Source organism: Zootoca vivipara, chromosome 9 (assembly GCF_963506605.1).
Source record: "Zootoca vivipara chromosome 9, rZooViv1.1, whole genome shotgun sequence".
In the NCBI taxonomy this organism is placed as follows: Eukaryota; Metazoa; Chordata; class Lepidosauria; order Squamata; family Lacertidae; genus Zootoca; species Zootoca vivipara.
Window position 1 is genome coordinate 2,378,699 of NC_083284.1, and position 27,530 is coordinate 2,406,228.

General features: G+C 44.6%; 1 protein-coding gene across 5 annotated transcripts in view; it reads right to left on the bottom strand.

Moving 5' to 3' along the window:
* ZNF638 (zinc finger protein 638) overlaps positions 1 to 27,227 on the bottom strand; it is a 56,342-nt gene extending 29,115 nt beyond the window's left edge. For 2 of the 5 annotated variants that reach the window (XM_035103681.2, XM_035103679.2), the window contains exons 1-4: positions 26,282 to 27,225; positions 5,775 to 7,362; positions 2,133 to 2,194; positions 646 to 687 (exon numbers count right to left, since the gene is read on the bottom strand). In XM_035103681.2, coding sequence (XP_034959572.2) covers positions 646 to 687; positions 2,133 to 2,194; positions 5,775 to 7,362; positions 26,282 to 26,373 — 1,784 coding nt within the window. In that variant the 5' untranslated portion in view covers positions 26,374 to 27,225. Of the gene's footprint in view, positions 1 to 645; positions 688 to 2,132; positions 2,195 to 5,774; positions 7,363 to 14,660; positions 14,809 to 26,281 lie in introns of those variants that run through there. The other 3 variants (XM_035103680.2, XM_035103682.2, XM_060278301.1) reach the window with 3 other exon arrangements.
* Between the last annotated feature and the right edge of the window lie 303 nt (positions 27,228 to 27,530).

Below are 27,530 nucleotides of genomic sequence, written 5' to 3' on the forward strand. Positions count from 1 at the left end.
AAATGCATCTCTGGGTTATTTGTGGGGCATAGGAATTCGTTCATATTTTTTCCCCCTACAAGGTCTGAGGGACAGTGGACTGGCCCCCTGCTGAAAATGTTTGCTGACCATGATAAGCTGTGTAACTATGATAACTCTCAGATGCTAAGTTTTATATAATTGGTTGTTCCTCCACCCTCAGAAGCTCAGGGTGGTGATGGCCTGGGAGAGGGCATTCTCTGGGGCAGCACGTACATTGTGGAACTCCATCCCCACAAAGAAGCATCTGGTATCTTCATTACACAGCTGGCAGTGAATACTGAAGATGCATGACTTTACCCTACCTTTTGACACTTGAGGTGTGTATTTTCAGGACCCAACTTACTCCAGTGATTGTGAGTTGTTTTAAACTGTTCTTAATATTGCGTTTTAGTTGTTGCAACCTGCCCTGGGACATCAGTGTGAAAGGTGGGTGATGCAGAAGAAGCAGCTGCAAAATCTCCATGGGACAACATGCAAAGAGCAACATCCACAATTCCAAGATTTAAATAACGTTCTCCCAACCATAGAGAACTAAATCCATTATAAGGTCTTTAGGAAAAAGGGAGATGAAGTATCACTGCACCTTATCTGTATTATGGGAAGTAGTCGTATTTGCAAAATTACCTTTTTGATGAAGAATGGGCTTCTGGATTCCAGTCAGGAAATCTGTTTCAAGAATAAAACTATCAATGCAAAAAGTTTTTTTTTGAATTGTTTTCATTGTTATCTATTGCTACCACTAAGAAGCACCTCCCTCCCTTTCCTGTGCTGCGGAGAGTGAGGTTTGCTTGTCTGCCAGGTACGGCAGAGGTGTGTCCATTTCCCAAGTTAGCCTCTGTGTTAAAAAAGATTCTAAGAGGTTGTCCTTGGGAGCTTTTAAGGTAAACATGTAACACAGCAATTGAATTAAGTGAAAGACCACAATACAGAATTAAAAAGTAGTCACATTATTAGTCCAGCCCAGCCCCAGAAGTACCTGAGAGCAAGACCTACGTCTGGATCCCAGCTCAAGCACCCATCTCATCCCCATGTTGCTTGCCACCCGCTCTGCTTCCCAGAGAACTGTCACCCTCCATGCTCTTTCTCTCTTTCCATCCTTCCGCGTAACTGCCCTCACTGAAACTTGGCTCACCCCCTCCCACACTGCCACAATGGTGGGCCTCCCCCTTGGAGTCCTTGGCTTGTTCTCTGCCTCTCACCCTTCATGACCATGGTGGTGTTGACCCTGTGCCCACCCACTGGTTCTTCTACCTTTTAAGCACTACCCTGCTTGAAGTTGTGTGGCTATATTCCTCATCAGACCAACCCTAATTCCCTAGAATTGAAAAACCATTCAATTCATCTCATTTCAGAAATGGTGCGTGGCATTTAGAGTTTTTCAGTGTAGAACAATCAGTTAGATCAAACTGCTTTAAAGTATTATGGTTGCAATTCACATCCCACTGAAATCATTTTATTGACTACCATTTGGCCCTGCTACGCGTTGCTGTGGCTAATCCCTGTGACTGCCCCCACCCTGTGCCGATCCATGATGTATCCCACCCCTCTTCCCCCCACCCTGTCCCAACCCATGACATATTACGCCCCCTCTTCCCCCCCACCCCCCGGCTCATCCCTGTGACCGGTCCCAGTTTCCTAACCTATCCCATCCCCTCCTCCGAACCCCCACCCAGGCAAGTCAGTACCTCCATTCAGCCTAGTCTGTAAAGGCTTCGGCCTAGTATGTAAACGGGAGCCAAGGTGCTGTTGAGAGGAAAGGTTTTATAGGTGCAGTAGCATTGTAACCGCCGCTAGAGGCCGCTGGTTTGCAACCTGGTTCTTTTCCCAGCATGCATTTTTGTCTGAGTGGTGTGTTTTGAAACACAGGTTTTTAAGCGCCACAGGTGTGACATCTGTCTTTGAAAACGATATGGGCTTGCTCTCATATTCGCATGTGGCATTGTGTCAAAATTTGAGCGCAATCAGTTAAGCGGTTTTGGTGAAACATGGATAGTAACAGACATGGCCAGTTTACATTTATATATATATACAGATTAGTATCCCTTTAGGAAAGTACAAGAACCAAGTCCGTCTTCGTATAATTAATGTACAAATTAAATGGGCATTCTTACTGTTGGCGTAGCTGACGACAGTTCTCAATGTGGGTAGTAGTATTCTGATGCTGAATCCAGTCCTACAGAAAGAAAAGCCATAAATCACACTTAAAGAGTATTTTATTATTGTTATTAGAATGACATTTACATCCCCGGTTTCCTCCATGCAGCTCATGGTAGTATACATGGATTTCTCACACTCTCTGCCACCATTTGCCCTTATAACCATGTTGTGTTATATACTCAGGTTGTCCGAAACTCATAAGGCAAGCCTAAGATTTCCTCTATCAAGATGATTTACAGTGTAGTGTTGTCTGAAGTCAAGATATGCAATATGTTGCTGTTCTGTGTTAATTCAAACCTGCCAAATTAATGGCATCTGATCTGCATACAGAACAGAATTAGGGTATTTTGGTCTATCAAGTACAGTACTGCTTTACATTGGCACAGAAGGATCTAAATATGGACAGAAACGCCATAATTCTCAGAGAGGGGAAAGGAGAGAGAGAAAAACAAACCCAAATACAGCTGCCATGGCGTTGTGGTGCATTCTCCTGGAAAAAAAGAGCAATGCAGAACTATTCTGGCCACTTGTCCCAGCATTAGAGTCATCATACAGACAACTGGGATAGCACTGCATGGGCAGGTCGGCAGCAGCGACCTGAGAAGAGCAATGGGGGACATCACAACCTATATAGCTTGGCTACAATCGGTACCTTTATAATAGAGGTAAAAGAAAAGTGTCCATCAAAAGTGTTTCAACATAAAGAGCTGCAAAGACACAAAACTTTTCTCTCTCCCCCCTTTTTTATTTATGCATTTTAAGGTTTGCAGTGCTACACAATAAATGTATTTTGGGCTGCTACATTATGATAGTCTGTGGACATCTGTAAGGCCGTGAAGTCTCCCCAAAATATAAGCCTAAAAACATAAACAAACGCTGAAAGCGTGGTGTTCACATGGAACCATTCTTTTGGGCTCTCACATCTGTAAAACTCCCTCCTTTGGATGTTTTTAAAACCCAAACTTTTGTCTCAGGAATCACAAAACCTCCTGCTTCAAAGGGCCTTTGCTGCCCATAGAACATTATGGTATTATGCCCTTAAATATTAAAAAGAGGCTAAAATTCATGTTCTGCACCAAAAATTATGAATGGGTGGGGAAAGGAACCTTAACAATTCAGTAAACAACTAACTTGTATGCAGAATACAAGAGTATAGAAAAACATTGAATAAATTACACTCACGTTCTGCTCAGTGTGTAGAGTATGCAACAGGCAACAAAGATATTTATTTCGTACAAAGTTTTTCTGTTCCAAACCAATTCCCATATTGCAGTATTTATTCTGTTTTAGGCATCTGCAAAGACTGATCCAGAGTCAATAGAGCAGGAGACTCTTAATCTCAAGGTCATGGGTTTGAGCCCCACGTTGGGCAAAAAGATTGCTGCCCTGCAGTGGGTTGGACTAGATGACCCTCGCGGTCCCTTCCCACTCTACAATTTTAGGATTGCATGATTTATTTTCCGCACCCTCACATCCTTAAAGGGATTTTGAGTAAGAAATATAAACTTGGAGACACGAACATCTGCAATGCATATAATTCAGAGCGCCACCGTCGTGCAGTTAAATACAATTTACAAAACTCAATTTATTTCACAGCCTGAGCTAATGGATTAAGATTCTATAAACAAAAATCTAGAATTGGTTGGGATAGTAACACACAGTTTGAGGCGGGCACAAAGCACATTAAGAGATACACAAGTTTGGTACAGAAGAAAAGTTTAAAAACTCTGTAACAATTGGGACAAAATTATAATCACACTAACAGTACATTCCTTCTTAACTCAGTGGGACTTATTTTTGAGTAACCGTGCATCGGTAAATTACCTATGGCCGGTCTTCAATCCTTTTAATTTTGAAAACGCGAAACACTGCACTAAGTACCTATAGCCTTCTTATTATTGTTGGGAGCCAGAAATGAATGCAACCCATGCTAGGCCCTTGAGATGCATGGGGCAAGAGGGAAAGAGCCGGAGAAATGCACTGAATTTTGTGATAATGTCTGGTGCAATCTATTTCAGAATTAAGCAAAATAAAAAAGATGTTTGGAAATCAAAGTCAAATCAATATTGTACATATCTCACTTTGTCTCAAGAATACTTCTCTGGGTTTGGGGCAATTCCCCCCGCCCACAAAGAAACTATTGTCAGAATCCCATACTTGTAAATGATATTTGGCTCCCAACCCCTACCCCATCATTTGGTTCTCTATCAGGAAAAGAGACTATCAGACATTCATGATAGTATCTTCTTTGGTATGGAGGATAATATTTCATACACAGATTATGGTCACTGAAATTCTAAGCTGCATGAAATCCCTGGGTTGGATCCAGAGCAAGGAAGTCTCACGTACCATAGGTCCATTATTAATAACTTAAGACCTTTTGATTTCAATGAGACAGAAACGAACTTGCCTGAATCCCATCGTCTTCTTTTTCTAAATCTAGCTGGGCTTTCCTTCTCGCGGTGAATGATTCCTCATCAGCCATCTGTAGTCAACTCAGGAACTTCCCCCATACTGCTAGATCAGGGGTAGGCAACCTAAGGCCCGTGGGCTGGATACGGCCCAATCGCCTTCTCAATCCGGCCCGTGGATGGTCCGGGAATCAGCGTGTTTTAACATGAGTAGAATGTGTGTTTTATTTTAAAAGCATCTCTGGGTTATTTGTGGGGCCTGCCTGGTGTTTTTACATGAGTAGAATGTGTGCTTTTATTTAAAATGCATCTCTGGGTTATTTGTGGGGCATAGGAATTCGTTCATTTTTCTTCTTCTTCAAAATATAGTCTGGCCCACCGCATGGTCTGAGGGACTGTAAAAGGTTTCTGACCCCTGTGCTAGATTCATCTTTAAACTTCTATCCATGCCTACTAAACACCATTACACCTATGCAAGAATAATTTGTGCTGAGTTCAATGGGAGATACTCCCAGGTAAGCATGTACGGGACTGCAGCCCAAGACAAGTTAAATGACATTATGTTAACCTGAAGCTTTTAAACCTTCCTTGAACTTAAGGCAGGCACCCCCAAACTTCGGCCCTCCAGATGTTTTGGACAATTCCCATCATCCCTGACCACTGGTCCTCTTAGCTAGGGGTCATGGGAGTTGTAGGCCAAAACATCTGGAGGGCCAAAGTTTGGGGATGCCTGAGTTAGATGCAAGAAAATCTAACTAATCCTTCTGTGTAACTTATTTTGTTCTATCATTCTTATGTTACATTCTAATGCTATATAATAAATGCTTTCTTTACCAATGTTTCTGACTAAACATCTACCTTAACCCACTGTCTACTTGAAGTCCAACTTTCCTTGATCCCAGAAGCTACTAGAGCAAGTTTAATTATAGACAGAGGAAGCAGTAGAGGGAACCAGGAATTCAAAGCGAAATGAGAACATGTCTATCATAAAGCAGCTTTTACAGGTGAAACCTGCACAAATAGCCAGTCACATTCTGCAAATCAGACACACACAGTATTTATTCCCAAGCTTCTTGATCGTTGGACATCTTACGGGAATAAAATCTACAGAGTCAATTAAACCCAGTACACAGAACACGTTGTGTACAAATGTATGTAATCATGGGGGAGGGGGGAGTGACTCACCTTCAAATGTCTACATTCTATATTACACAGAGAACACACATGTGGAAATATTCTTGGAGATGCAGCGTAGTAATCATTCATCATCGACGGAGTTGGCAATCTCTTCAGCTTCTGGGCATCTGCCTGTGAAAAAGCTGGAAGCCAAGAGGCTTTCACCACCCCAAAAGGAGACTCAACAGGATGCTGAGGTTTCTTAGGGATTTTTTTCTGGTCACTGGCAGGTCCAGGTGGAACATCAGGAGGATGAGCCCTGGATTCATGGTGAATCCTATCATGCCGGTTTACACCCTCAAGCATTTCAGGTGCAAAAGGGGGTGGCGGCTGGTTCATAGTTGGAGGTGGCTGGTTCACAGGCGGCATCATGGGCTGAGGAACAGTTGGCGGAGGCAAAGTCTGCGGGGCAACAAGAGGCATCCCAGGCAATACTGGCATCCCAGACATGGATGGTACCACGGGAGGCATCATGGGCGGTGCTGCTGGAGGCATCCCGGCTCCTGCTGGAGGGAGGCCTAGCCCTGGCCCCTTATTGGAAGCATCCATGGAGAAAAAGGGCTGCGTACTTGGTGTGCTTCTCTGGAATCCCATCTTTCGTATCAGCTCTTCTACCGCATTCATTTGACTACTGGTTACACCAGACGGCGCCGAAGGCACGACAGCCGTCTGCTGTGTTGGAAATCCTTTCACATTCCCCTCAGTTGATGCATCAGAATTGTAGACTTTGACCTCAAGAGGAGCTTCAGTATATTCATACTTGCTTTCATGCCCGTAATCAATAACCTTGCTCTTCACCATGGTACCACGACCATCATCACTGTGAAACATTTCCTTTTCTCTGCTCTGAGAAGGTAAACTTGGTAACTGATGGGTCATTTTGCGCATTCGGATATCCCTCAAAATTAAAGGCATGTTTTCTGGCGTCAGCTGATCATCCGGATACCGACTAAGTTCCTCCAAGTCTTCATTAGATAAGCCAAAGCTTGCTAAGATGGTTGAAGCACTCTCGGTTGTATAACGGTTCTGGATACGTGTGGCTTGTTCTGCAAACTTTCCTGGAGTGATCTGGCTACTATTTGCACGTGGAAATGGATTGTCCCAGTGAGTAGCACATCCCTCTTCCTTCTGGTGCCGCTCTTGTCTAGGATCCATTCCATGTTGCGTGACCTGAACATTTGGCCTTGGGAATCTTGCCCTCATTTCTGGTTCCATGACCCTTTGAGGCATTCTGGGAGGAGCAGATGGGTGTTGCCTTTGAAAACCATCTGGTCCTGGTCCAAGTCCAGGTCCAGGTCCAGGTCCCGGCCCCGGAAAAGGGCCACGCGGCATTGGACCAGGTGCATTAGGTCCTCTCGGCCTTGGAGGCATGTTTCCTCTAGGGTTAAACATGGCAATTTTCAGAAATGCTTCATTTAACAAAGCATAAGATGCTATAGAATGGGTTGAAGCTACCGAGTTCAACTGGTGAAAAGCCAACTGTGTCTTAATCTGAGCAAGCTGCAAAGGAGGAGGAGGGCCCAACAGAAGTGGGCTGGCAATGCCAAGGTTCAGAGAATTCACAAAAGGTGCAAAATTTTCCAAGAACACCACAAAGCTGAAAGTTAAGCACACAAAAATTAGATTACATTTATTTCTAAAATGGTTCTACTGCCTGTAAGAAAATTGTTTGAAAAACACAACGGTTTAGTTTTTTTCCCCTTAATAACAACTTGTTTTAGCAAAGGGGTTGGGGGTTTTACTCACTTGTCAACTAAAGTTATTTCATATGTGTTTCAATGCACCACACCTTTTGAATTTAAAGGGCTTTATATTCCACTCTAAACCAACCATGCAAACAAGGATTTTCAATTGAAAACCTATGTGATTTTAATGCATTCTAGCCACGTATTAAGTGTAATTTAATTATGGTAGTAGGCCGTTAGAAATATAAGATAATAATTTACACTACTGAATAGGCAGAGATACTAGGCAGCAAGTTCCATTCAATTCAATGTGACTTACTTCCAAGTAATTAGGTAAAGGATTGTCCTATAAAACAATGTATTTGACAATGAAGATGTGCTACAAGCACTACGTGTTTCTCCGAAAATAAGACACCGTCTTATATTTATTTTTCCTTTAAAAAAACCATACTATGGCTTATTTTCAGGGGATGTCTTATTTTTCAGGGTATGGCTTATATTCCCTGAATGCTTAAAAATCCTGCTATGGCTCATTTTATGACTACGTCTTATTTTCGGAGAAACAGGGTATTTATGTAACCTCATTTACTAACAAAACCAGAGGATGTTTTAAACGTAATGGCAAGAGCTACATACAATTTCCCAACTAAATGGCTTCAACAATTTCAACACAGAAATTACTTAAAGATACTATGTGGGCAGGGGAAAATCACACAAGAGTAGCACAGAAAGTGCATTAACAGAGCCTGCCACTGAAGCCGCACCCCATTCGGCTTCACGCTTTGCCTCCTCCACCCCCTCAACATTGAGGAGGCCTGACCCCCTCCTAACAGATTTTGAGGGGGCCAAAGACACCTCGGCCCCATAGAGTTGATGTGCATGTTACACACAGTTAATGTTTTCAAACAAACATTAAACATAAATGTGAAGGCCCTTAAAAATTCAATGAGAAAATAGTTTTCTTCACATACCTGGAAAGTAAAATGGGGGAGATGGGATGCAGGGGGAAGGAAAAGCCTTTTAGTGAAAGAAACTGATGAATCGGAAAACACACCAACACAATCGAGGAACAAACATGTAAAAATGGATAAACCCATTTCTATTTGTGCAAAGTTAATAAATACTGCATGACATTCTATGCCTGTGTATAATGATGCACATCCGAAGAGGCTAAGTTTAACTGCAAAGTTCCTGCTGGTACTTAAATGACATTATTTTCTGCTGAGATTATCTGAGAATATGAGTAAGCTATTATACTGCACATTATGCAAAAAAGCTTTCCTGCTTTAAGCTTGTAAAACATTAAGTTACAGTTTGGCAAATTTTGACAGCTCCAGTAACGTTGCATCTCTAGACTTACATGACAGACCCAAACAGAGAGGGCAAGAGGCAACTTACTAAGTGCTTCTGCAAGAGCAAGGACCCCTTGGGCTGCAGAGCAGAATTTTCCTCTCCTGGTGCATCCCCTAAATCTGTTCTAGGAGTTCCCTTAACCCTTAACAAAGCAGTTCACTTAACAAAGCAGATTAGAGGAGGGTAGAGGGAAAACAATAGGCTCCAATGCAGGGTGGATAAAAATCAATGATTTTTTTAAAAAAATCAAAAAAATCAGATTTTTTTTATTTAAATTGGATTTTTTTTAAATAAAATGCTTTTTGAGGAAAATATATTACCATCCAAAGGTTATTCCATCATGAAATAAAGATTAGTTTTTTAATTATGTCGAATAAGGTTGTATATGTTTATTTTGGGGGGTAAATAAATTCCATTAATCCATTCACAATGCCATGCTCTTCCAGAGGTTTTTGTAAGATTATTGGGCAGTTTCTCTGCCTACAAGATATTATCACAGATGCTTGGTTTACTTTTGCAGTTCTCAAAACTGAATTTGTCTCAACAGAGATCACATGCCTCTTCTTCACAGCAAAAATGTTATAACATGAACAGAGTTGAGAAAAAGACCTTAATCCTATTGTTCTACAAACCTATGAATACAGAAACAACCCCTTCAGTGCTAAGTTTCAAGAAGTTCAGTGAATAGAATAGAAACAATATTTTTATGATTGTTTGGAGTGGACAGTATTTAAGTTTTTCATGTGTAGGCTGGGCTGACAGTCTAAGTTTCTTAAAATATATATATATTGTTTTTGTTTAGCCAAATTAGTTAACAAACATGGATGTTTGTTTAAGCAAATAACATATGCTGTAATGTTATTGTTTCAGTTGAATAAATCTATTTAAATTGTTATTATTAACGTAATAATTATTTTTCTCCTTCTTAAGTACAACAGTAAAGTTGTCCAAATATGAATAACCCATTAAACTGGGGATAAAAAACTAATATGAAAAGTTGTTATTCTAAAAATCTTCATCTACTTGCATATTAAAGTTATACCAGCACGAATTAGTCTTTATGTAGAAAACTATGATTTAAATCAAGCCTTACTGACTAGTGATTTAAATTGTGATTTAAATCGTGATTTAAATCAGATTGATTTAAATCAAATCCACCCTGCTCCAATGTGTAACCAAAAATCTATGCATGTACAGAAGTAATTACGTTGGATACCACCTGAGTCTGAGACAGACACACATATAAACCAATGTAGGCCTGGCTGACAAAAAGCAGGCGCCGCAACCCGAGTCGTTCGCAACTGGACTTAACTGTCAAGGGTCCTTTACCTTTACCTTTAAGATACTTGGAGACCTTTGGGTAATACCAATGAATAATACTAATACTGTCCAAAACTATTATTATCATATCTGTTTTTGGTATTTTAAGCCAAGTACTGCACCATAAAATTCAGATAAACGCAAAATCTGAAGTATATACTGTATGTATGTTTCAATCTGCATATCAGTCAGGGAGGTGAGAATTGGGTTAGTCTGCTTGAGAATGCAGAGCAGGGGCAAACTCACCTCTAGACCTGTGCAGTATTGTGATTACAGCTGCACAACTTTGCTGCCACCTTGCGGCATAAATTAGCAATACTATTCAGTTTAATGAAGTCCACCATAAATTCATGGGTTAGAAGATCTTTAAATATCCACCATAGTTGTAGCATCAACCCCAGCTCAGAAGCAAGACTTTTAAAATAAACATTTAGCAGTTACTTGTTGGATTTTCCAAGGGGGACACACAATAAAACACTGCAGTGCTTTCTGTTCAGTGTTCTAACCTAGTTTTAGATACTCCATTCCCACACACCCCAGGCACACAGCATAGAATCATAGAATTGTAGAGTTGGAAGGGACTCCTGAGGGTCATCTAGTCCAACCCCCTGCAATGCAGTAATCTCAATTAAAGAATCCCCGACAGGTGCCCAATCAAACTCTGCTTAAAAACCTCCAAGGAAGGAGAGTCCACTACTTTCTAAGGAATTCCGTTCCACAGCGCTTACCGTCAGAAAGTTCTTCCTGATGTTAATTCAGAATCTCCTCTCTTGTAACTTGAATCAATTATTTTGTGTCCTACTTTTATAGGTCATTTAAAGCATTAGGGCCATTTAGAGAGATAAAAAACACTCAAATCAAAAATGGATTTCTGCATCCACAGGGCTATCATCACTGAGGAGGAGGATATGGTGGGAGTAGATTGCAACCTCTTGGAAGTTGGACACCCCTGTTTTACATGTTTTGTTTTTTAATGAACAATTTTATTGTTTTATATTTTTTGTAAACCACTTTGTGGCTTTCTCTCACAATTAAGCGGTGTATACATTTAATGAAATTAACCAATGAAATTAAGTGTGGGAAATTGCAGTCAAATATAACTAGCAAGTTTAAGACTAGTTTAGGGAAGCTTTAAATATTTAACAGATTATTGTATTTTTAATATTTCTGTTGGAAGCCACCCAAAGTGGCTGGGGAAACCCATCCAGGTGGGCGGGGTATAAAGTATTATTATTATTATTATTATTATTAATGCATGAAAAGGTTGATACCACAGAATTGTATACCTAGACTCAGCTAGGTCACCTGGAAGAAAGTTAACTTTCCTCCTTTTGTTCATTCTTTTTCACCATGTGAACTCACTGAGATAGGACATGCTTAGACCGCACACTCAGAAATACCTTTCTTTACTCTGTAAACCTGTGTTATATCCCACTATGGATCGTTCAAGATGGTCAGGTGCTATAAATCTGGGAAGGTCTCTGTATGAATGTAACACAGCTAGGGAAAGAAACACAGGTGCTCAATGCAAAACCAAGTTGCCGCAAGGATCAAAGGTTTACCAATTCTAAAGAAGTTCAATTCGGTAAGTTACATTGACAATGAACATCGTTTGACAATCTGGACCACCTCCGTCATGGTGAGAGGTCAGGCAGGCAAGCAAAGAAAGCCCAAGGTTTCCTTGAGGCTCAAGATCTGCCAGAAGAGGGCATGAACCCTGGGCTCCCTGTCCGGCCTCAAGTTCACCAGGTGACTAACATTTTATTTTGCTCTGCACGTCTCAGATGCAGAGCCATGGTAAGCCTCCTTCTCCTGGTCTATACGGAAGGCGAAAGCACATGTGCTTCAGGAACATATAACCAGGCAGGTGTAGAAGTAGCACTGGAGGATGCCCTTTTTTGCAGTAGTATCTAGCTCAAAGCATAGAATTGGCGAGTGAAACCCCTTGAGCGCCACAGCCTCAACCCAGAAGCAGCCAGCCAGCAGCTCCCACACCAAACAAGTCCACCCTCCAGCCTCCCTCACCTCAGCTCCGATGCATGAGATGTTGCCACCACAATAATAAAATTTCAACGTTTTGAAATGCAACGGGGGGAGGGGGGAAGCATGTGAGGCCTTTTTCCACTAGTGAATAAGGTTTTGATCTGGGAGTGCAAACCACATGCCAAGAACTGAAACATTCAATTGCAACCTAGAAGCCACAGGAAATTTCTTCACAGATTTTGTGTGCTCTTAACTTAGCTTGTCAGATTTTGCAAGACTGCACTATGAACGTGCCGTAGTACAGTGGTACCTCAGGTTACAGAAGCTTCAGGTTACAGACTCTGCTAACCCAGAAATAGTACCTCAGGTTAAGAACTTTGCTTCAGGATGAGAACAGAAATTGCGTGGCGGCGGCAGCGGGAGGCCCCATTAGCTAAAGTGGTACCTCAGGATAAGAACAGTTTCAGGTTAAGAATGGAGCTCCAGAATGAATTAAGTTCTTAACCCGAGGTACCACTGTAAATTATACTGAGTCAAGAGAGCTGATCCATCTAGTGCAGTATTGCCTATAGTAACTGGCAATGGCTCACCAGGGCTGTATTCCTGCCCTATCTTGAGATACCAGGGATATATACAAGGCAGATGCTCTACCCCTAAGCCAGGGATCCCCAAACTAAGGCCTGGGGGCCGGATGTGGCCCAATAGCCTTCTAAATCCGGCCCGCGGACGGTCCGGGAATCAGCATGTTTTTACATGAGTAGAATATGTCCTTTTATTTAAAATGCATCTCTGGGTTATTTGTGGGGCATAGGAATTTGTTCATTCCCCCCCCCAAAAAAATATAGTCCGGCCCCCCACAAGGTCTGAGGGACAGTGGACTGGCCCCCTGCTGAAAAAGTTTGCAGACCCCTGCCCTAAGCTATGGCCCTTCTGTACAGTATAATATGCTAAAGAGTAAACGGGCTACTAGGAGCACCAGACCCATGTTGATAACCAAAGCCGGTCCTTTTCTGGCCTGTCAGAAACAGACCTCGCAGCTTCCTTAACCTAAGAAACTAAGTCAGCTTACAAGTTTGCTGTAAAATGTCATGCATATTGAAGGCACTACAGAAAAACCACCAAAGCTCAGTAGCGTTTACTGTGTTTAAGATCAGCCCTAGGCCAAAGAAGCAGTAAAGCTGCTCTTCAAACTACAGATAAGAGTCCTGATTTGTGAAAGCTGGCCTGGGAGCTGTTTTGGCAGAAGGGAGAGAGGGCTAAATACCAGGGGGGGGGGATTACAAGCACCTTCCAGTTTGTGCAGAATATCAGCATGTAAGGCGAGTGGACTCTAGACTCATCCCTGGAAATACCAGCCTGATGGGAATTAGGGACACCACAAAAGGTGAACCAACTGCCCCGTGATCTTTGGACGGAGGGTGGTACATAAATTTAATGAAAAGCAGTCAAAGGGGCCCCATCTCAGTCAGCCTCAAGCTCTCCACTAGATGCCCCAATGGGAAGAAACCCACAGGCAGGACCTGGAAGAAGAAGCAGAGGCAACTCTCCCCATCACGAATCCCAGGCAGGCAACATATGGAAGGAAGGACCAAGAAGCCCAGAGATTTCCCTCTCCCGCCTAGCTTCCTTCTCCCCAAGCCGCCTTTCCCAGCTGCCAACTTTCACGAGGGGCAAGAGTCATCGTTTTTTCTTTGTCTTTTCTGCAGGATACGCATGGATCCTGGCTAGGGAGTTCATGTCACAGGTGACATGGGTGCCAAAAACAAATCCTGAAAAGGTGAGACAGTTTGGGGATGTGTACAGTGTGAGAATAAATGCAAAACCAGAGGAAGCCACAATGGCGAGGCAAGCCAATAACAACAACAACAGTAATAATAACAACATAGCGTTGTTCTCAGGGCAGCTACCGTAGATGTAACATCGCATGAGGCACTCACTCCCCCCCACACACACACACAAAGAGGGGAGGGTTTCAGTGGGGCCTTATTATTATTATTATTATTATTATTATTATTAATCAGTGCTTTTTCCTAAAATAATGTTTAGGGGTACTCTCATTTTCCCACTCATATTCAAATACTGCCCCTCAATGAGGCCACACTTAGATTCACAAAATGTTTACAGGCAGTGCTGCATTAATGTACTGTATAAGGTGAACAAGCTCTCTTGGGGCCCCCAAAAAAAGTAAAGGGGGGGACTGGATGTGCATTTCTAAAATATAGAATGACAACCAATAAAACCAAGCCCCGTGTTTTGTGTTGTGAAGGCTTCCTATTCAACACAAACAGCTGGACACAGCAAGGGCCCCATTCCCTTCAGGAGCTGAGGGCCGCTTCCAACCTCCCTCCCCCCCCCCTTCCCGGCGTTGTTCTTTCTTAGGATTTCTGACCATTCCTAGCCTCCCTTGAGGCCTGAGGGGCCCTCAGAGGTGGCTTCCCCCTGGGCGTCCCCTCGCTTGAGGCCTGAGGGGAACTCAGAGGCGGCTTCCCGGGCGCCGAGGCCTGTCTCCCCTCCCGAGGACCCCCCCCCGGAGGTCCCCTCCCTTGAACTTTACCTCCGCCGGGCGCCGCGCTGGGCCTCGGGTCCCGCCTGCGCGGAGGGAAAAGGGGAAAAGAGAGAGGCTCCAGCGAAGGCCGCGGGCGCCGCGCTGCTCCTGCTCCTGCCTCGCCCCCGACGGCGTCGCCACGCTGCGCATGCGCGCCCGGAGGTTCCCGGATGGGGACGAGGGGGAAGGGAGAAAGCAGCAGCGGCAGCCGGACGTCGGCGGGAAAGGGACGGAGCATGCGCGGGACAAAGCCACGCATGCGCAGGCAGAGAAATCGCCCGGCGAAGCACGCAAGCTTCCGGGTCCCGCAGGTCTCTTCGTCAGGGGCTAATCCCGGGGCTCAATGACAACGCCGGCTTTTAACTTCGTAGGGCTTTCGCTGCTCCGATATATGTTCCCTATGGCTCAGAGGAAATATGTAAAAAGGAATATGTAAAAAATATATAAAAAACCGAAGTTTGTTATTGGTATGAGCTTTCGTGTGCATGCACACTTCAGATACCTGTCAGGGAATCTCTCACCAAGAACAAACTTAGTTGGTCTCTAAGGTGCTACTGGACAATTCTATTTTTATATTTCTACTGCGTCAGACCAACATGGCAACCTACCTAAATCTAGGTTTGCAAAGGTTTCTCTGCTAAAGGCATGAAAATAAGCAAAGCCCACCTGCCCCCCCCTCCCAACTGAGCGTCGTGCAAATCGCCTGCAACAGCCTCCTCCTGTTTTTCACCCGCAGATGAAAGGCAGGCTCCATCCGTCCTCAGCCAAGATATTGCCGGGGGGGGGGGACATTCATTTCTTAACATGACAAGAAAAAAATGTTCCCTGCATGGTCAAGGTGACACGATTCTTAAGTGGAAATAAACACACTATCTGAACCAGGCATAGGCAACCTCGGCCCTCCAGATATCTTTGGCCTACAACTCCCATCATCCCTAGCTAACAGGCCCAGTGGTCAGGGATGATGGGAATTGTAGTCCCAAAACATCAGGAGGGCTGAAGTTTGGGGATGCCTGCCTTAGATGAAGGAACACTATGAATCCTCTGGGCTCACACTCTTCCTCGTTCCCTTTTCCACTTTCCACATCAGGCCCCTCCCCGCCCCCCCGCCCCCGATCTTCATTCGTAGTTATTGGCATCCTTCTGTCTCAAGAGACATTGGAGTGAGCCTCTGGGGGTGGAGTCAGAGACGTTGCTGGGTCAGGTCAATGGCCCATTTAGTGCAGCAGCATCCTGTCCTCGCAGGGGCCAACCAGATGCTTGGGGGGAACCAGCAAATGGGGCTAGAGCCCTCTCTCCTCCTGCGGCTTCCAGCAACCGGCATTCAGAAGCCTTGCTTGAGCAAGCAGCCAGGATCCACTTCCCAGGCAGCAACCTCAGCCCAAGGACCTCCTTTGCTGCCCACAAAGTGACCCAAGGGATCTCCCTCATCGGATCATTCATGGTGGAGGACGTGCTGGCACTCAATGGCGCCAACCAAGAATGGGGAGCGGACTTACGTGCCCATGCACCCCCCTATCCTACAGCAACACACACACACACCCAAATTCAATGAATAAAGAGACAAGGCAACTAGGATTTGGGTCAAATCAGGCCACGACTTTATTGATTACTGGTGTAAGAGGTTTCACATAGGCATCAGGGAGAACCAACCATTTCTGGCCCGTCTGTTGGAAGGACTTAATTTGGGGTTGACTGGAAGTGAGCGAGTTCTTGACCTGCATCAGAGTACGTCCCTTGCTGGATTGCACCTGAGGAGTGCTGTGGCCCTAGCCCCCCACCTGGGCCTCTATATTTGAGGGGGAATTCCAGGCTGGTGCCCCAGTTGGACAAAACTGCACAGACTTCAGCCCAATACACAACACTATGCCCGCAAAGCCATAGCTTCTTGGTGGCCAATCCTCAAAAAAAACAAGAAAATAAACAAGACAGTGTGAGTTCAGGGGCACTGGTGTGCCTTGGATCTCCTGAGGGACTTAATTCTACTTGCTGGTAAGCCCCAAATTGTGGTGATGTTGGGGGTTGCCTGATGACCAGTGGTGGGAGGCACCGGCCATGCAGAGGAGGAAGGCTCAGAGCACAGGTCAGAGGGAAAAGGAGGAGAGGAATGGTTGGGTGCTGAAGAGGCAAAAGGCTTTCTTGAGCTGGAAAAGCCAGGTGCAGAAAGCGGTTCAGACTCGGCAAATGTTGCAGAGGAGAGGACAGAGGCTGCAGAAGCATCTCAGGAGCTTGCATAGCTGCCAAGTTTCCCCTTTTCTCGCGAGGAAGCCTATTCAGCATAAGGGAAAATCCCTTAAAAAAGGGGATAACTTGGCAGCTATGCGAGCTTGCCCTTCTTACTGGACTAAGCGTTAGCAGTTTCACTCCTCCAATGCTGCATTTGTGATTGGCATAAATCACATGCCTGTCTGAGAAGAGAGTGAGAACAGGACGGCAGTCTCTTCCGCTGAATGTACTTTGTAATGAACTTTCACTTTTACTAGTTCCTGTTGCTCTCTCGGAGCTGAAGGGAATGGACGCCATTATGCTTTTGTCTGTACATAGTGTGAAAATAAATAGTAGATTAGCTCTAGGATGTCTCACGCTTCTTGCTGTGTTTTGCCAGAAGCTCAGTGTATAGATCATTATGATGTATGTCGCTAGAAGCGCACTGGAAGAGAAGGGAGATGCCTTTTCCAGAGCTGCGCGTACCAGAGGACATTTGGAGTTCCGGGGACTTGCAGGCACCCCCAGAGCGTTTTCCAACACTAAGCTCCCCAACCCCCTTATCTCCAAGGACACAGAGGGTGTTGCGTGTTGCAGAACAAAGAACAGATTCCCCACCCCCACCCCGATTCCCACCCACCCACCAGGAGAAACCTGTTGCGAGTTCCTTGAGTTGCCACCATCAGAGATACAACTGCAGTGCCTGGAGACAGGCAGTAGTGTATCCAAAGCAGTGATCAGAGGAGGAACAACCGCTGGGAGGAGCAGAGAGAGAAGAAATACCCTGGTGCATCTGCCAGGTGCCTTCACCCGCCCCAGCTGCAACAAAACATGTCTCTCCTGCATCGGCTTCTACAGCCACAGCAGACACTGCAACCTGCCAACAGTTTGACCTCACCCCCTCCATTGTCTCCTGGATGCCAACCTAACGTACAATTTACCTAGCTGCCTGCAGAGGGGTTCAAAAACTGCGGGTGAAGAATGTTTCGTTCTGCGTTTTGCTTTAGTTTCGGCTGAATACCAAAAGGCAGCTTTGCGGAAGAAATCAGCATTGCGACCAACTTGGGAGTCTCCAGACCCAGGCCGTCTCAGCTTCTTTGACGGGGCCGCCTGCTTGGCTACGCCTTATTAAGGAAAAATCACCCAGCAGGGGCCAGACGCCTCAACCTATTGCAAACCCTTTCCTCTAAATCGTTTTCCCGGGTCTTGAACTGAGGCGCACTCAGAGCCTTGGCAGAATACCCTGGCATTTCATGCAATGAGCAATTACAGTTTCATCACCGCCAGCCCCTGGCTATTTTTAGCTATCTGTTTTGCAGAGCCATAAATGAAGGTGGCAGGAGGGCGGCAGGACCAGCTAATACATCTCCAGGGTACTGAATTACAGGCATTTGGAGATTGTGGGCAGGCTGGCAACTCCTGAAGAGCATCACCTCTAAGTAAGAGCATAACTGCTCTCAATGCACGCTGGCAGTGGGCCAAGGCGGTGGCCATTATGTGGCTCTCAGGGTGTGGCTGCACCCCCTCACCCATCAACATCTCCAAACCATCCTGGTCCCCTCTCCCCAGCCTCTGCTACCCGCCCATGGTTGCCAGCAGAAGCAGGGAGATTGTGTTGTGTTTCGCCAAGGCAGCTGATGTGCGGCAGACACATGATGCCAAAGGTCAGCTCTGCAAGAAGTGACCGTACTGTTGTGACAGCAGCCCCGGTTTCGGATGTCTTCATTTGCTCCTATACAAAAAAAAAAAAACCAGCGCTTGCCAGCCTTGTCTGCAACTAAGCGCACTCAAGACGCGTTGTTTGCTTCAAAACATATCATGTGATCCTCGCCGCGTGGAGGCATAAATAAACCCTGCTGAGTGCGGTGAGGATTGCAGCCTTAGCCTCACACCATAAAGAGAGCCTTGGGGGGGGGGGTCAAGTGGAGGGCAGGAGAGGGCTGTGGACAGCTACTAACCAAGATGGCTCTACTTCCACGACTGGAGGCAGAAATGCTTCCGATGGCCGGTTGCTGGCACTATGCTTTTCGCTGAGACCATTTTCTCAGACTCCCTCCACCCTCTCCGGCCCATAATTAAGTTCACTGGATCACTTTCATGTACTTCCTCGCAAAAATGATGGAAAACAGGTGTTTTTTTGTGACTCAAAAGCAAAGCAAAGGGGACAGTTTTTGCTCAACTTTCCTTACAATCTTTTTTTTTTAAAATATATTTTTATTAATTTTCCAATTAAAACCAATTATATCACATTCATTATTTCAAATTATACACATATATATATCAATCAAACCGAATGTTATGCCAAATCATCTAGAGAATTTTTTTTGGGGTTCCCATGCTTCAAGAAATTGGGGATTCCTCGCAACCGTCCACTGCCGTCTTTTTTCTAAAGTTCAAATCGTCTCTCCAAGTTCATAATAATCCAGATCTTCCCCTTACAGTCACATAGATGTTTTCCACTTTCAACCGATTGTTTCCCAGCTGCTGAGATAAATATCAAACAAGGTTTCACAGATGTTCTTTCTCCTGTGTGGGTTAATCAATCCAGCCTCCCCATAAATCTTCTTAGTCTGGAGCTCCCTGTTGCGTCGAAGCAGCGCCATCTTAAAAAGCTCAAATCACTTTCGTTTTCTCTCATAGCCATGTAGATTAACGATCTTTATAAAATTTACAGCTTTTCCAGGCAGAAGACCCAAACATCAAACCATAAACTCTTGGTAAATTAATGGATCTCCTTGCCCTATAGCTGAACTTAGCTTCAGGTCGCTGCTCCAATTCAAAGTGCGTCACAGCTCATAAATCCTCCGAACGCGTCTAGGCACTCCTTCCGTCCGACTAGGGGGGGGGGGCTTTTCTCATCGGCAACTCCACATCTTTAAAAAATATGCTCAGTAACAACAGTTTATAAAGTTCAACTCACACAGTCTTTTGCTTCTCTTTCACTCCAAACAAGCCAGGACATCGCGTCTGGGAAGGTACGAAGTAACTCATATGAAGAAGAAAAAAAACTCACTTCCCTTATCGCTCCGTCCCCATCAATCCTTCTTCCAGATGAAATACAGCCTTTGACTCCTCTCCCTCAGCAGCATAAATTTCTCAGCAGTAAACAGCGCTTCTTCCCCTCCTTCTGAAGTATGTCCATAGATTTAAGCCTAATTATCTTCTTTAACCATGGAAATCCCCGCCATGCAGATTAGTGTCCGGGAGTCCTGGCCCTCGTAAGTGCTTTTCAGCCCAAGCTCCCCCCACTCCATAAACAGTCGGAGTGGGTCTGGGGGCATCGCGGGCCAGCGGCCCCTCTCCGTAACCCCCGGAGAGGGTAGGGGGTTGCCATTTACTCCCCTAGCAACCGCCAAATTCCTTACGAAGGTCAGAGGGATGGAAAACAGGTCCGCCATTCCTGCCGGCGGAAACCGGAACCTCCCTTACAATCTTTTTTAAGTTGCAGCAGGACAATAGGGTTTTAAATGTACAAAATTTATAGGTGCCACCTACCTCTTTTAATGATCAGCCAGAAGAAAACCATTGATCCATACGAGCTGTTGATCTATATGTGTCCACGCAAAATCTTCAAAATGGTGCAGATTGTATTTACAAAGTGAAGTTCATAAACTTTCCACAAAACCTGACTTACAGAGTAATGATACAATTTAAAGCCCTTGTTTCACTAGTTTGCCATTACCCAAAAATAAGTGCTGTCCAACTCGGGGGTCTAACTGAAGCACAGTGTAATGAATGGAAGTTGAGGTAAAGTTATAATTATTTCATCAGGTATACTGGTATATTTCACCAACATACTGCAAATCAACTATTTGAAAATCTTGCGTGCACCGGACATGGAATCATTTGCATATGGAGCCAAAGTGTGGAGCTTGAAATATAACTGAATTTGCTACACTTTTAGGTCCCATTGCACAACCCCTTCTAAGAATAGTAGCTACTACTAGCTCAAGAGGCAAGCTGTAGCTATAATCAAGAGAGCAAGTCAAGTGAAGGCTGATGGTTTATGCATAGGAGGCTCACGCTAAATATCAGTTAAATATCAATTAGCATAATTCTCCATATGTTCTACCCTCTCATACGTCTGACTTTGCTCTAGGTAGTAGTAGCTAGGGATGGATGGTGTTTTCCCACCTCACTCTTTAGTGCTAAATTGCAACAAACAGCAATCCACCCAAAACCCGATTGCTGTTTGTTCCAATTCATCTCTAAAGAATGGGCTTCCTTGGATGAAAGCAACAGGGCAAATGGAAGTGTGAATAAGCCCTGAGTGGTAATGTAGCACCATGTGCTGCAAATACAAATACAGGATGGGTGACACCTGGCTTGAGAGCAGTACATGTGAAAAGGATCTAGGAGTCTTGGTAGACCACAAACTTGACATGAGTCAGCAGTGTGATGCAGCAGCTAAAAAAGCCAATGCAATTCTGGGCTGCATCAATAGGAGTATAGCATCTAGATCTAGGGAAGTAATAGTACCACTGTATTCTGCTCTGGTCAGACCTCACCTGGAGTACTGTGTCCAGTTCTGGGCACCACAGTTCAAGAAGGATACTGACAAGCTGGAACGTGTCCAGAGGAGGGCAACCAAAATGGTCAAAGGCCTGGAAACGATGCCTTATGAGGAACGGCTTAGGGAGCTGGGTATGTTTAGCCTGGAGAAGAGAAGGTTAAGGGGTGATATGATAGCCATGTTCAAATATATAAAAGGATGTCATATAGAGGAGGGAGAAAGGTTGTTTTCTGCTGCTCCAGAGAAGCGGACACGGAGCAATGGATTCAAACTTCAAGAAAGAAGATTCCACCTAAATATTAGGAAGAACTTCCTGACAGTAAGAGCTGTTCGGCAGTGGAATTTGCTACCAAGGAGTGTGGTGGAGTCTCCTTCTTTGGAGGTCTTTAAGCAGAGGCTTGACAGGCATATGACAATAATGCTTTGGTGGTGTTTCCTGCTTGGCAGGGGGTTGGACTGGATGGCCCTTGTGGTCTCTTCCAACTCTATGATTCTATGATTCTAAATAGTACCACTGGAGCTAAATAGAAGCTTCAGAGGCAAATTTTCAGCAGAAAAACAATGCAAGGTTAATGCCACTCTACTGCCCTTGGTATCACTCTGGATTGGGGGCACCTGGCTACTTTTTATTGAGGAGGAATAAATAGCCCATCATAAGTACATCGAGTTTGGCTTTCACATAGCATCTGCCAAAAACTCATCTCCCCAGTCTATTTATTGCCTATTTAGGAAACAACCACAGGTACTGATAAAGAAGCACTAACATCTTTTTGTCAAATCCTGGATTCTCGTATCAGGGTCACATTATATAAAACTTTAAACCCTTTTCAGATAAACATTCCAGCAACGTTGAATGTGTGAGAGGAGAGGATGGAGACGGGAGAACAGGGTCGCAATGGCATGTGGCAGAGCCCAAATGTGATCGACAGCCTGATGTTTGCTATATTGACAAAGATATGCTTTGAGAGAGAGTCCGTTGGAGTAACATAAACTAAAACCTGAGCCTGCTAACTGTGATATAACCATGGTCACAAGTCCAAGAGGGGGTAGGAAAAGAGAGGATATCTCTTGATAGAGACTGAGATGGGAAGAAGGGATCGTAATCATTCTCTTGGGCTATTGATGACTTACAGAATCATAGACTGGTAATCGGAAGGGGCCATGAGGGTCATCTAGTCTTGCTTTAGTACTAAAAGCAGGGGTGTGAATGAATTCATTCATTTTGCATAGATTGTTGTCTTATTTCTATCTTTAGTTACTTTTAATTTGTCTGATCCTTTGTCTGATACAGGTAGATAGATTATAGATAGATGAAAGATAGATAGATAGATAGATAGATAGATAGATAGATAGGTAGATAGAGTGGTACCTCCAGTTATGAATGAGGTCCATTCCGGAGGCCCAGCCATATCCCAAAATCTTCATAACCGGAGGCGCCTGTTCTGCACATGCGCGCGGTATGCGGAGTGCTTCCGGGTTTCACGTGTTCGCAACCCAAAGATTACGTTACCCAAAGGTAACGTAACCCGAGGGTCCATTGTAGATAGATAGATTTAACAAATAGAAAAACCGTACCTCTATTAGTTGAAGCCATACTCTGTTATCAAATTAGCTCACTTGAGAATAGCAATATTCTTGTTCCTCTGAAATAAAAGGCTAGCTCCCTTGACACACAGATTTGTAAGAGTGTAGACACTGTTCTCCCATTCAAATGAATGTGTGCCAATTTGACATGGATAATGCATGTCATCTCTCTTTTCATAGCCAAAGAAAAACCCATTCATCAAACTTGAAATACCATGTTGTTTGAAGCTGATAAAATGATATTTTTAAAATAATCTGTAAGTATAATAATCAACCTGTTCAAGAAAATTGCAGATATGAAAGGAACATTTTGTACAAAGATTACCATAATAAAGGACAAAAGTGGAAAAGAACTAACAGAAGCAGAAGACATCAAGAAGAGGTGGCAAGAATACACAGAGGAATTATACCAGAAAGATATGGAGGTCTCGTACACGCCAGGTAGTGTGGTTGCTGACCTTGAGCCAGACACCCTGGAGAGTGAAGTCAAATGGGCCTTAGAAACAATGCTAATAACGAGGCCAGTAGAAGTGATGATGATGTTTAGTCGTTTAGTCGTGTCCGACTCTTCGTGACCCCATGGACCATAGCACACCAGACACTCCTGTCTTCCACTGCCTCCCGCAGTTTGGTCAAACTCATGTTCGTAGCTTCGAGAACACTGTCCAACCATCTCGTCCTCTGTCGTCCCCTTTTCCTAGTGCTCTCAATCTTTCCCAACATCAGGGTCTTTTCCAGGGAGTCTTCTCTTCTCATGAGGTGGCCAAAGTATTGGAGCCTCAGCTTCAGGATCTGTCCTTCCAGTGAGCACTCAGGGCTGATTTCCTTCAGAATGGATAGGTTTGATCTTCTTGCAGTCCATGGGACTCTCAAGAGTCTCCTCCAGCACCATAAGTTCTGATATTCCAGCTGAACTATTAAAGTGATATTCCAGCTGAACTATTAAAAAAATTAAAAGATGGTACTGTTAAGGTGCTACACTCAATATGCCATCAAGTTTGGAAAACTCAGCAGTGGCCAGAGGATTGGGGAAGATCAGTCTACATCCCAATCCCAAAGAAGGGCAGTGCCAAAGAATGCTCCAATTACCACACAATTGCGCTCATTTCACACGCTAGCAAGGTTATGCTTAAAATTCTACAAGGCAGGCTTAAGCAGTATGTGGACCGAGAACTCCCAGAAGTGCAAGCTGGATTTTGAAGGGGGAGAGGAACCAGAGATCAAATTTCAAACATGCGCTGGATTATGGAGAAAGCTAAAGAGTTCCAGAAAAACATCTACTTCTGCTTCATTGACTATGTAAAAGCCTTTGACTGTGTCGACCACAGCAAACTATGGCAAGTTCTTAAAGAAATGGGAGTGCAAGATCACCTCATCTGTCTCCTGAGAAATCTCTATGTGGGACAAGAAGCTAAAGTTAGAACTGGATATGGAATAACTGATTGGTTCAAAATTGGGAAAGGAGTATGACAAGGCTGTATATTGTCTCCCTGCTTATTTAACTTATATGCAGAATTCATCATGCAAAAGGCTGGACTAGTTGAATCCCAAGCCAGAATTAAGATTGCCAGAAGAAATATCAACAACCTCAGATATGCAGATGACACAACCTTGATGGCAGAAAGTGAGGAGGAATTAAATAACCTTTTAATGAGGGTAAAAGAGGACAGTGCAAAATATGGTCTGAAGCTCATTACATCAAAAAAACTAAGATCATGGCCACTGGTCCCATCACCTCCTGGCAAATAGAAGGGAAAGAAATGGAGGCAGTGAGAGATTTCCCTTTCTTGGGTTCCATGATCACTGCAGATGGTGAAAGCAGTCACGAAATTAAAAGACGCCTGCTTCTTCGGAGAAAAGCAATGACAAACCTAGACAGCATCTTAAAAAACAGAGACATCACCTTGCCAACAAAGGTCCGTATAGACAGACCCAAAAGAGAAAATAACAGAAAACCACTAGTAATCACATACAGCTCCCAAGTTAAAACAGTACAGCGCATCATCAGAGATCTACAACCTCTCCTAGACAATGATAGTTCTCTTTCTCAAGCTCTGGGAGGAAGACCTTTCATTGCCTACAGACAGCCACTCAATCTTAAACAACTCCTCACCCACAATAATAAAACCACCAGACTTAACATGGACACTGGTATCAAAGCCTGCAATAAACCCAGATGCCAACTTTGCTGCCACATACACCCGGACAACACAATCACTGGCCACAACAACATCAAACATACCATCTCAGGACTATTTAATTGCTCATCTTCTAACATTGTGTATGCCATCAAATGCCAACAGTGCCCTTCAGCTCTCTATATTGGACAAACAGGCCAAACCCTACGCCAAAGGATAAATGGACATAAATCTGACATCAGGAATCGCAAGACAGAGAAACCAGTAGGAGAGCACTTCAATCTCCCAGGACATTCTATACAAGATCTCAAAGCAGCTGTTTTATTACAGAAAAATTTCAGAAACAGACTGGAAAGAGAAGTTGCTGAATTGCAACTCATTACCAAGCTTAAAACCACGGAGAGACCTGGTATGAACAGAGACATTGGATTCTTATCTCATTATACATGATCAAGCTTTCTTTAGCACCTCGGCCCTTGCTTTTTCCTGCAAGACTAATTGCAGTCATTAACAGTCACAGTCATCAACAGGTTTACCACTCCTATCAGCCCATCACCCATTCCCATCACCCCACCCACCCTCTGACTATACATAAGGGTCTGGTGACTTCTGTTTCAGTGTATCTGAAGAAGTGTGCATGCACACGAAAGCTGATACCAATGACAAACGTTCCGGTAGTTGTTCTCTAAGGTGCTACTGGAAGGATTTTTTATTTGTATTTAACCTAGAAAGACTTCACTTCACTTCTTCCTTCATATTTAAATCTACCTCCTGGTGGTTGAAAATTATTCCTTCCTTCCAACTTTATTTCTTTTCTTGCACAGCGGAAAGCCATTGCTCTTTGTGCTTTACCATCACTAGATCCTTCCATTCTTCTTTACAGAGCACATCCTCTGGAGGTCTGTCAACTTGAAAGCCCTTGCTTACCCAGGTAAGAGAACCAACCAGTCCTTTCACAAAAGCATGAATTAACAAGGGATCAAAGTGTCCCAGAAACAGGGAGGATCTCTGTCCTTGGAACCAATAAATGTTGGACCAGCATCCAGGCATTACGGTCACGGTATTATGAGCTTGAGCGAGATGGCCCTCGAAATCCTTTCCAAAGTCTGACAATGGGTGGGCAAAAAGCTTATCTCTGGGCTACTAACTGTGACTCAAGACAAGGCCGTCTTGGTCCAGCATGGACTTACCGTCTCAGTGGATCTAGAGGGTGCTGAGCAGCCGCTTCACCAGACAGCACCCTGTTCCCTTTGGTGCTTGCTGCTTTCTTCCCGGCTTGCATCTTCCCATGAGAGAGGTCGGCAGGAACCCAGGCAGAAACCTCCCCCGCCCAGGGCTTCTTGGGAGAAGTGCCAAAGGGTGCAGGCTAAGCATGAGATATTTGGCTCAAGGGTATCCAATCCAAGCCGATCCTTCGGTCAACGTTGGCCTCTGCTCCTCTATCAACGGGGGAGAGAAACTCCCTGGCCAAAGGGTGGCTTGTGCGGAGAACAGGTCCTCCTTCCAAGATGCTGGAAGACGGAGAGGACACAGGAGACTGCCCTTTCACAAGGGCGCAGGGAACACCAGGTCCTTCTTCCCCAACTTCTTAGAGGTCCGGGTCACCCTTGGACCTTGCCTGCCTCTCACGGTCTCCCACCCTTCTCCTCTTTATGCCACTGGCTGGGACTGTCCACCGGAGAGAAGCGTCTCACGTTCTCCACATGGCAGGAAGGGAAAACGACAGCTCAGCCACCTCTGGGCAAGGGACACGCTGTACTCCGCCATCTGCCTGTGCCAAGAGGGTCTCATTAGCTGTCCCTGGAATGCGCTGTCCAAAGGCAGAGCTGGCTGTCACTCAAGTCCAGCTGGCTGGACTTGAGGCCAAGAATCTTGGGGGAGGATCGCTGCCACACACAGGGTCAGGTTTGTTTTCTTAGCGTCGGGATCAGTCACATCCAAGAGGCAAGGTCAGGACTTCAGCCTGCTTGTCTGACCTAAATGCGAACTCTATGTAGGGCATGAGCAACCTTTACTGCAGTTCCAGGCAACAAACAATGGCAAGCTAAAACAAATTCATCAACGATGCTCTTCTAGGCTGCATCAACAGAAGTCTAGTGTCCAGATCAAGGGAAGGAATAGTCCTGCTCTATTCTGCCTTGGTTAGCTCACACCTGGAATATGTGTCCAACTGTGGGTACAATTTAAGAAGGATATTGTAAGAGACCAGTCTGAGGATTACAGCTCTGAGGAGGAATGGTGGGAACCTCCCACACTTCCTGTTCCTGACCAGGATCCTGAAGCAGCCCAGGAACAGTGGAGCAGTATAGATTTAGAGACTTACGGTACTTGGTTTGCAGAGGGACATACAGTGGTACCTCGGTTTATGAACACAATTGGTTCCGGAAGTCTGTTCATAAACTGAAGCGTTCATAAACTGAAGCGAACTTTTCCATTGAA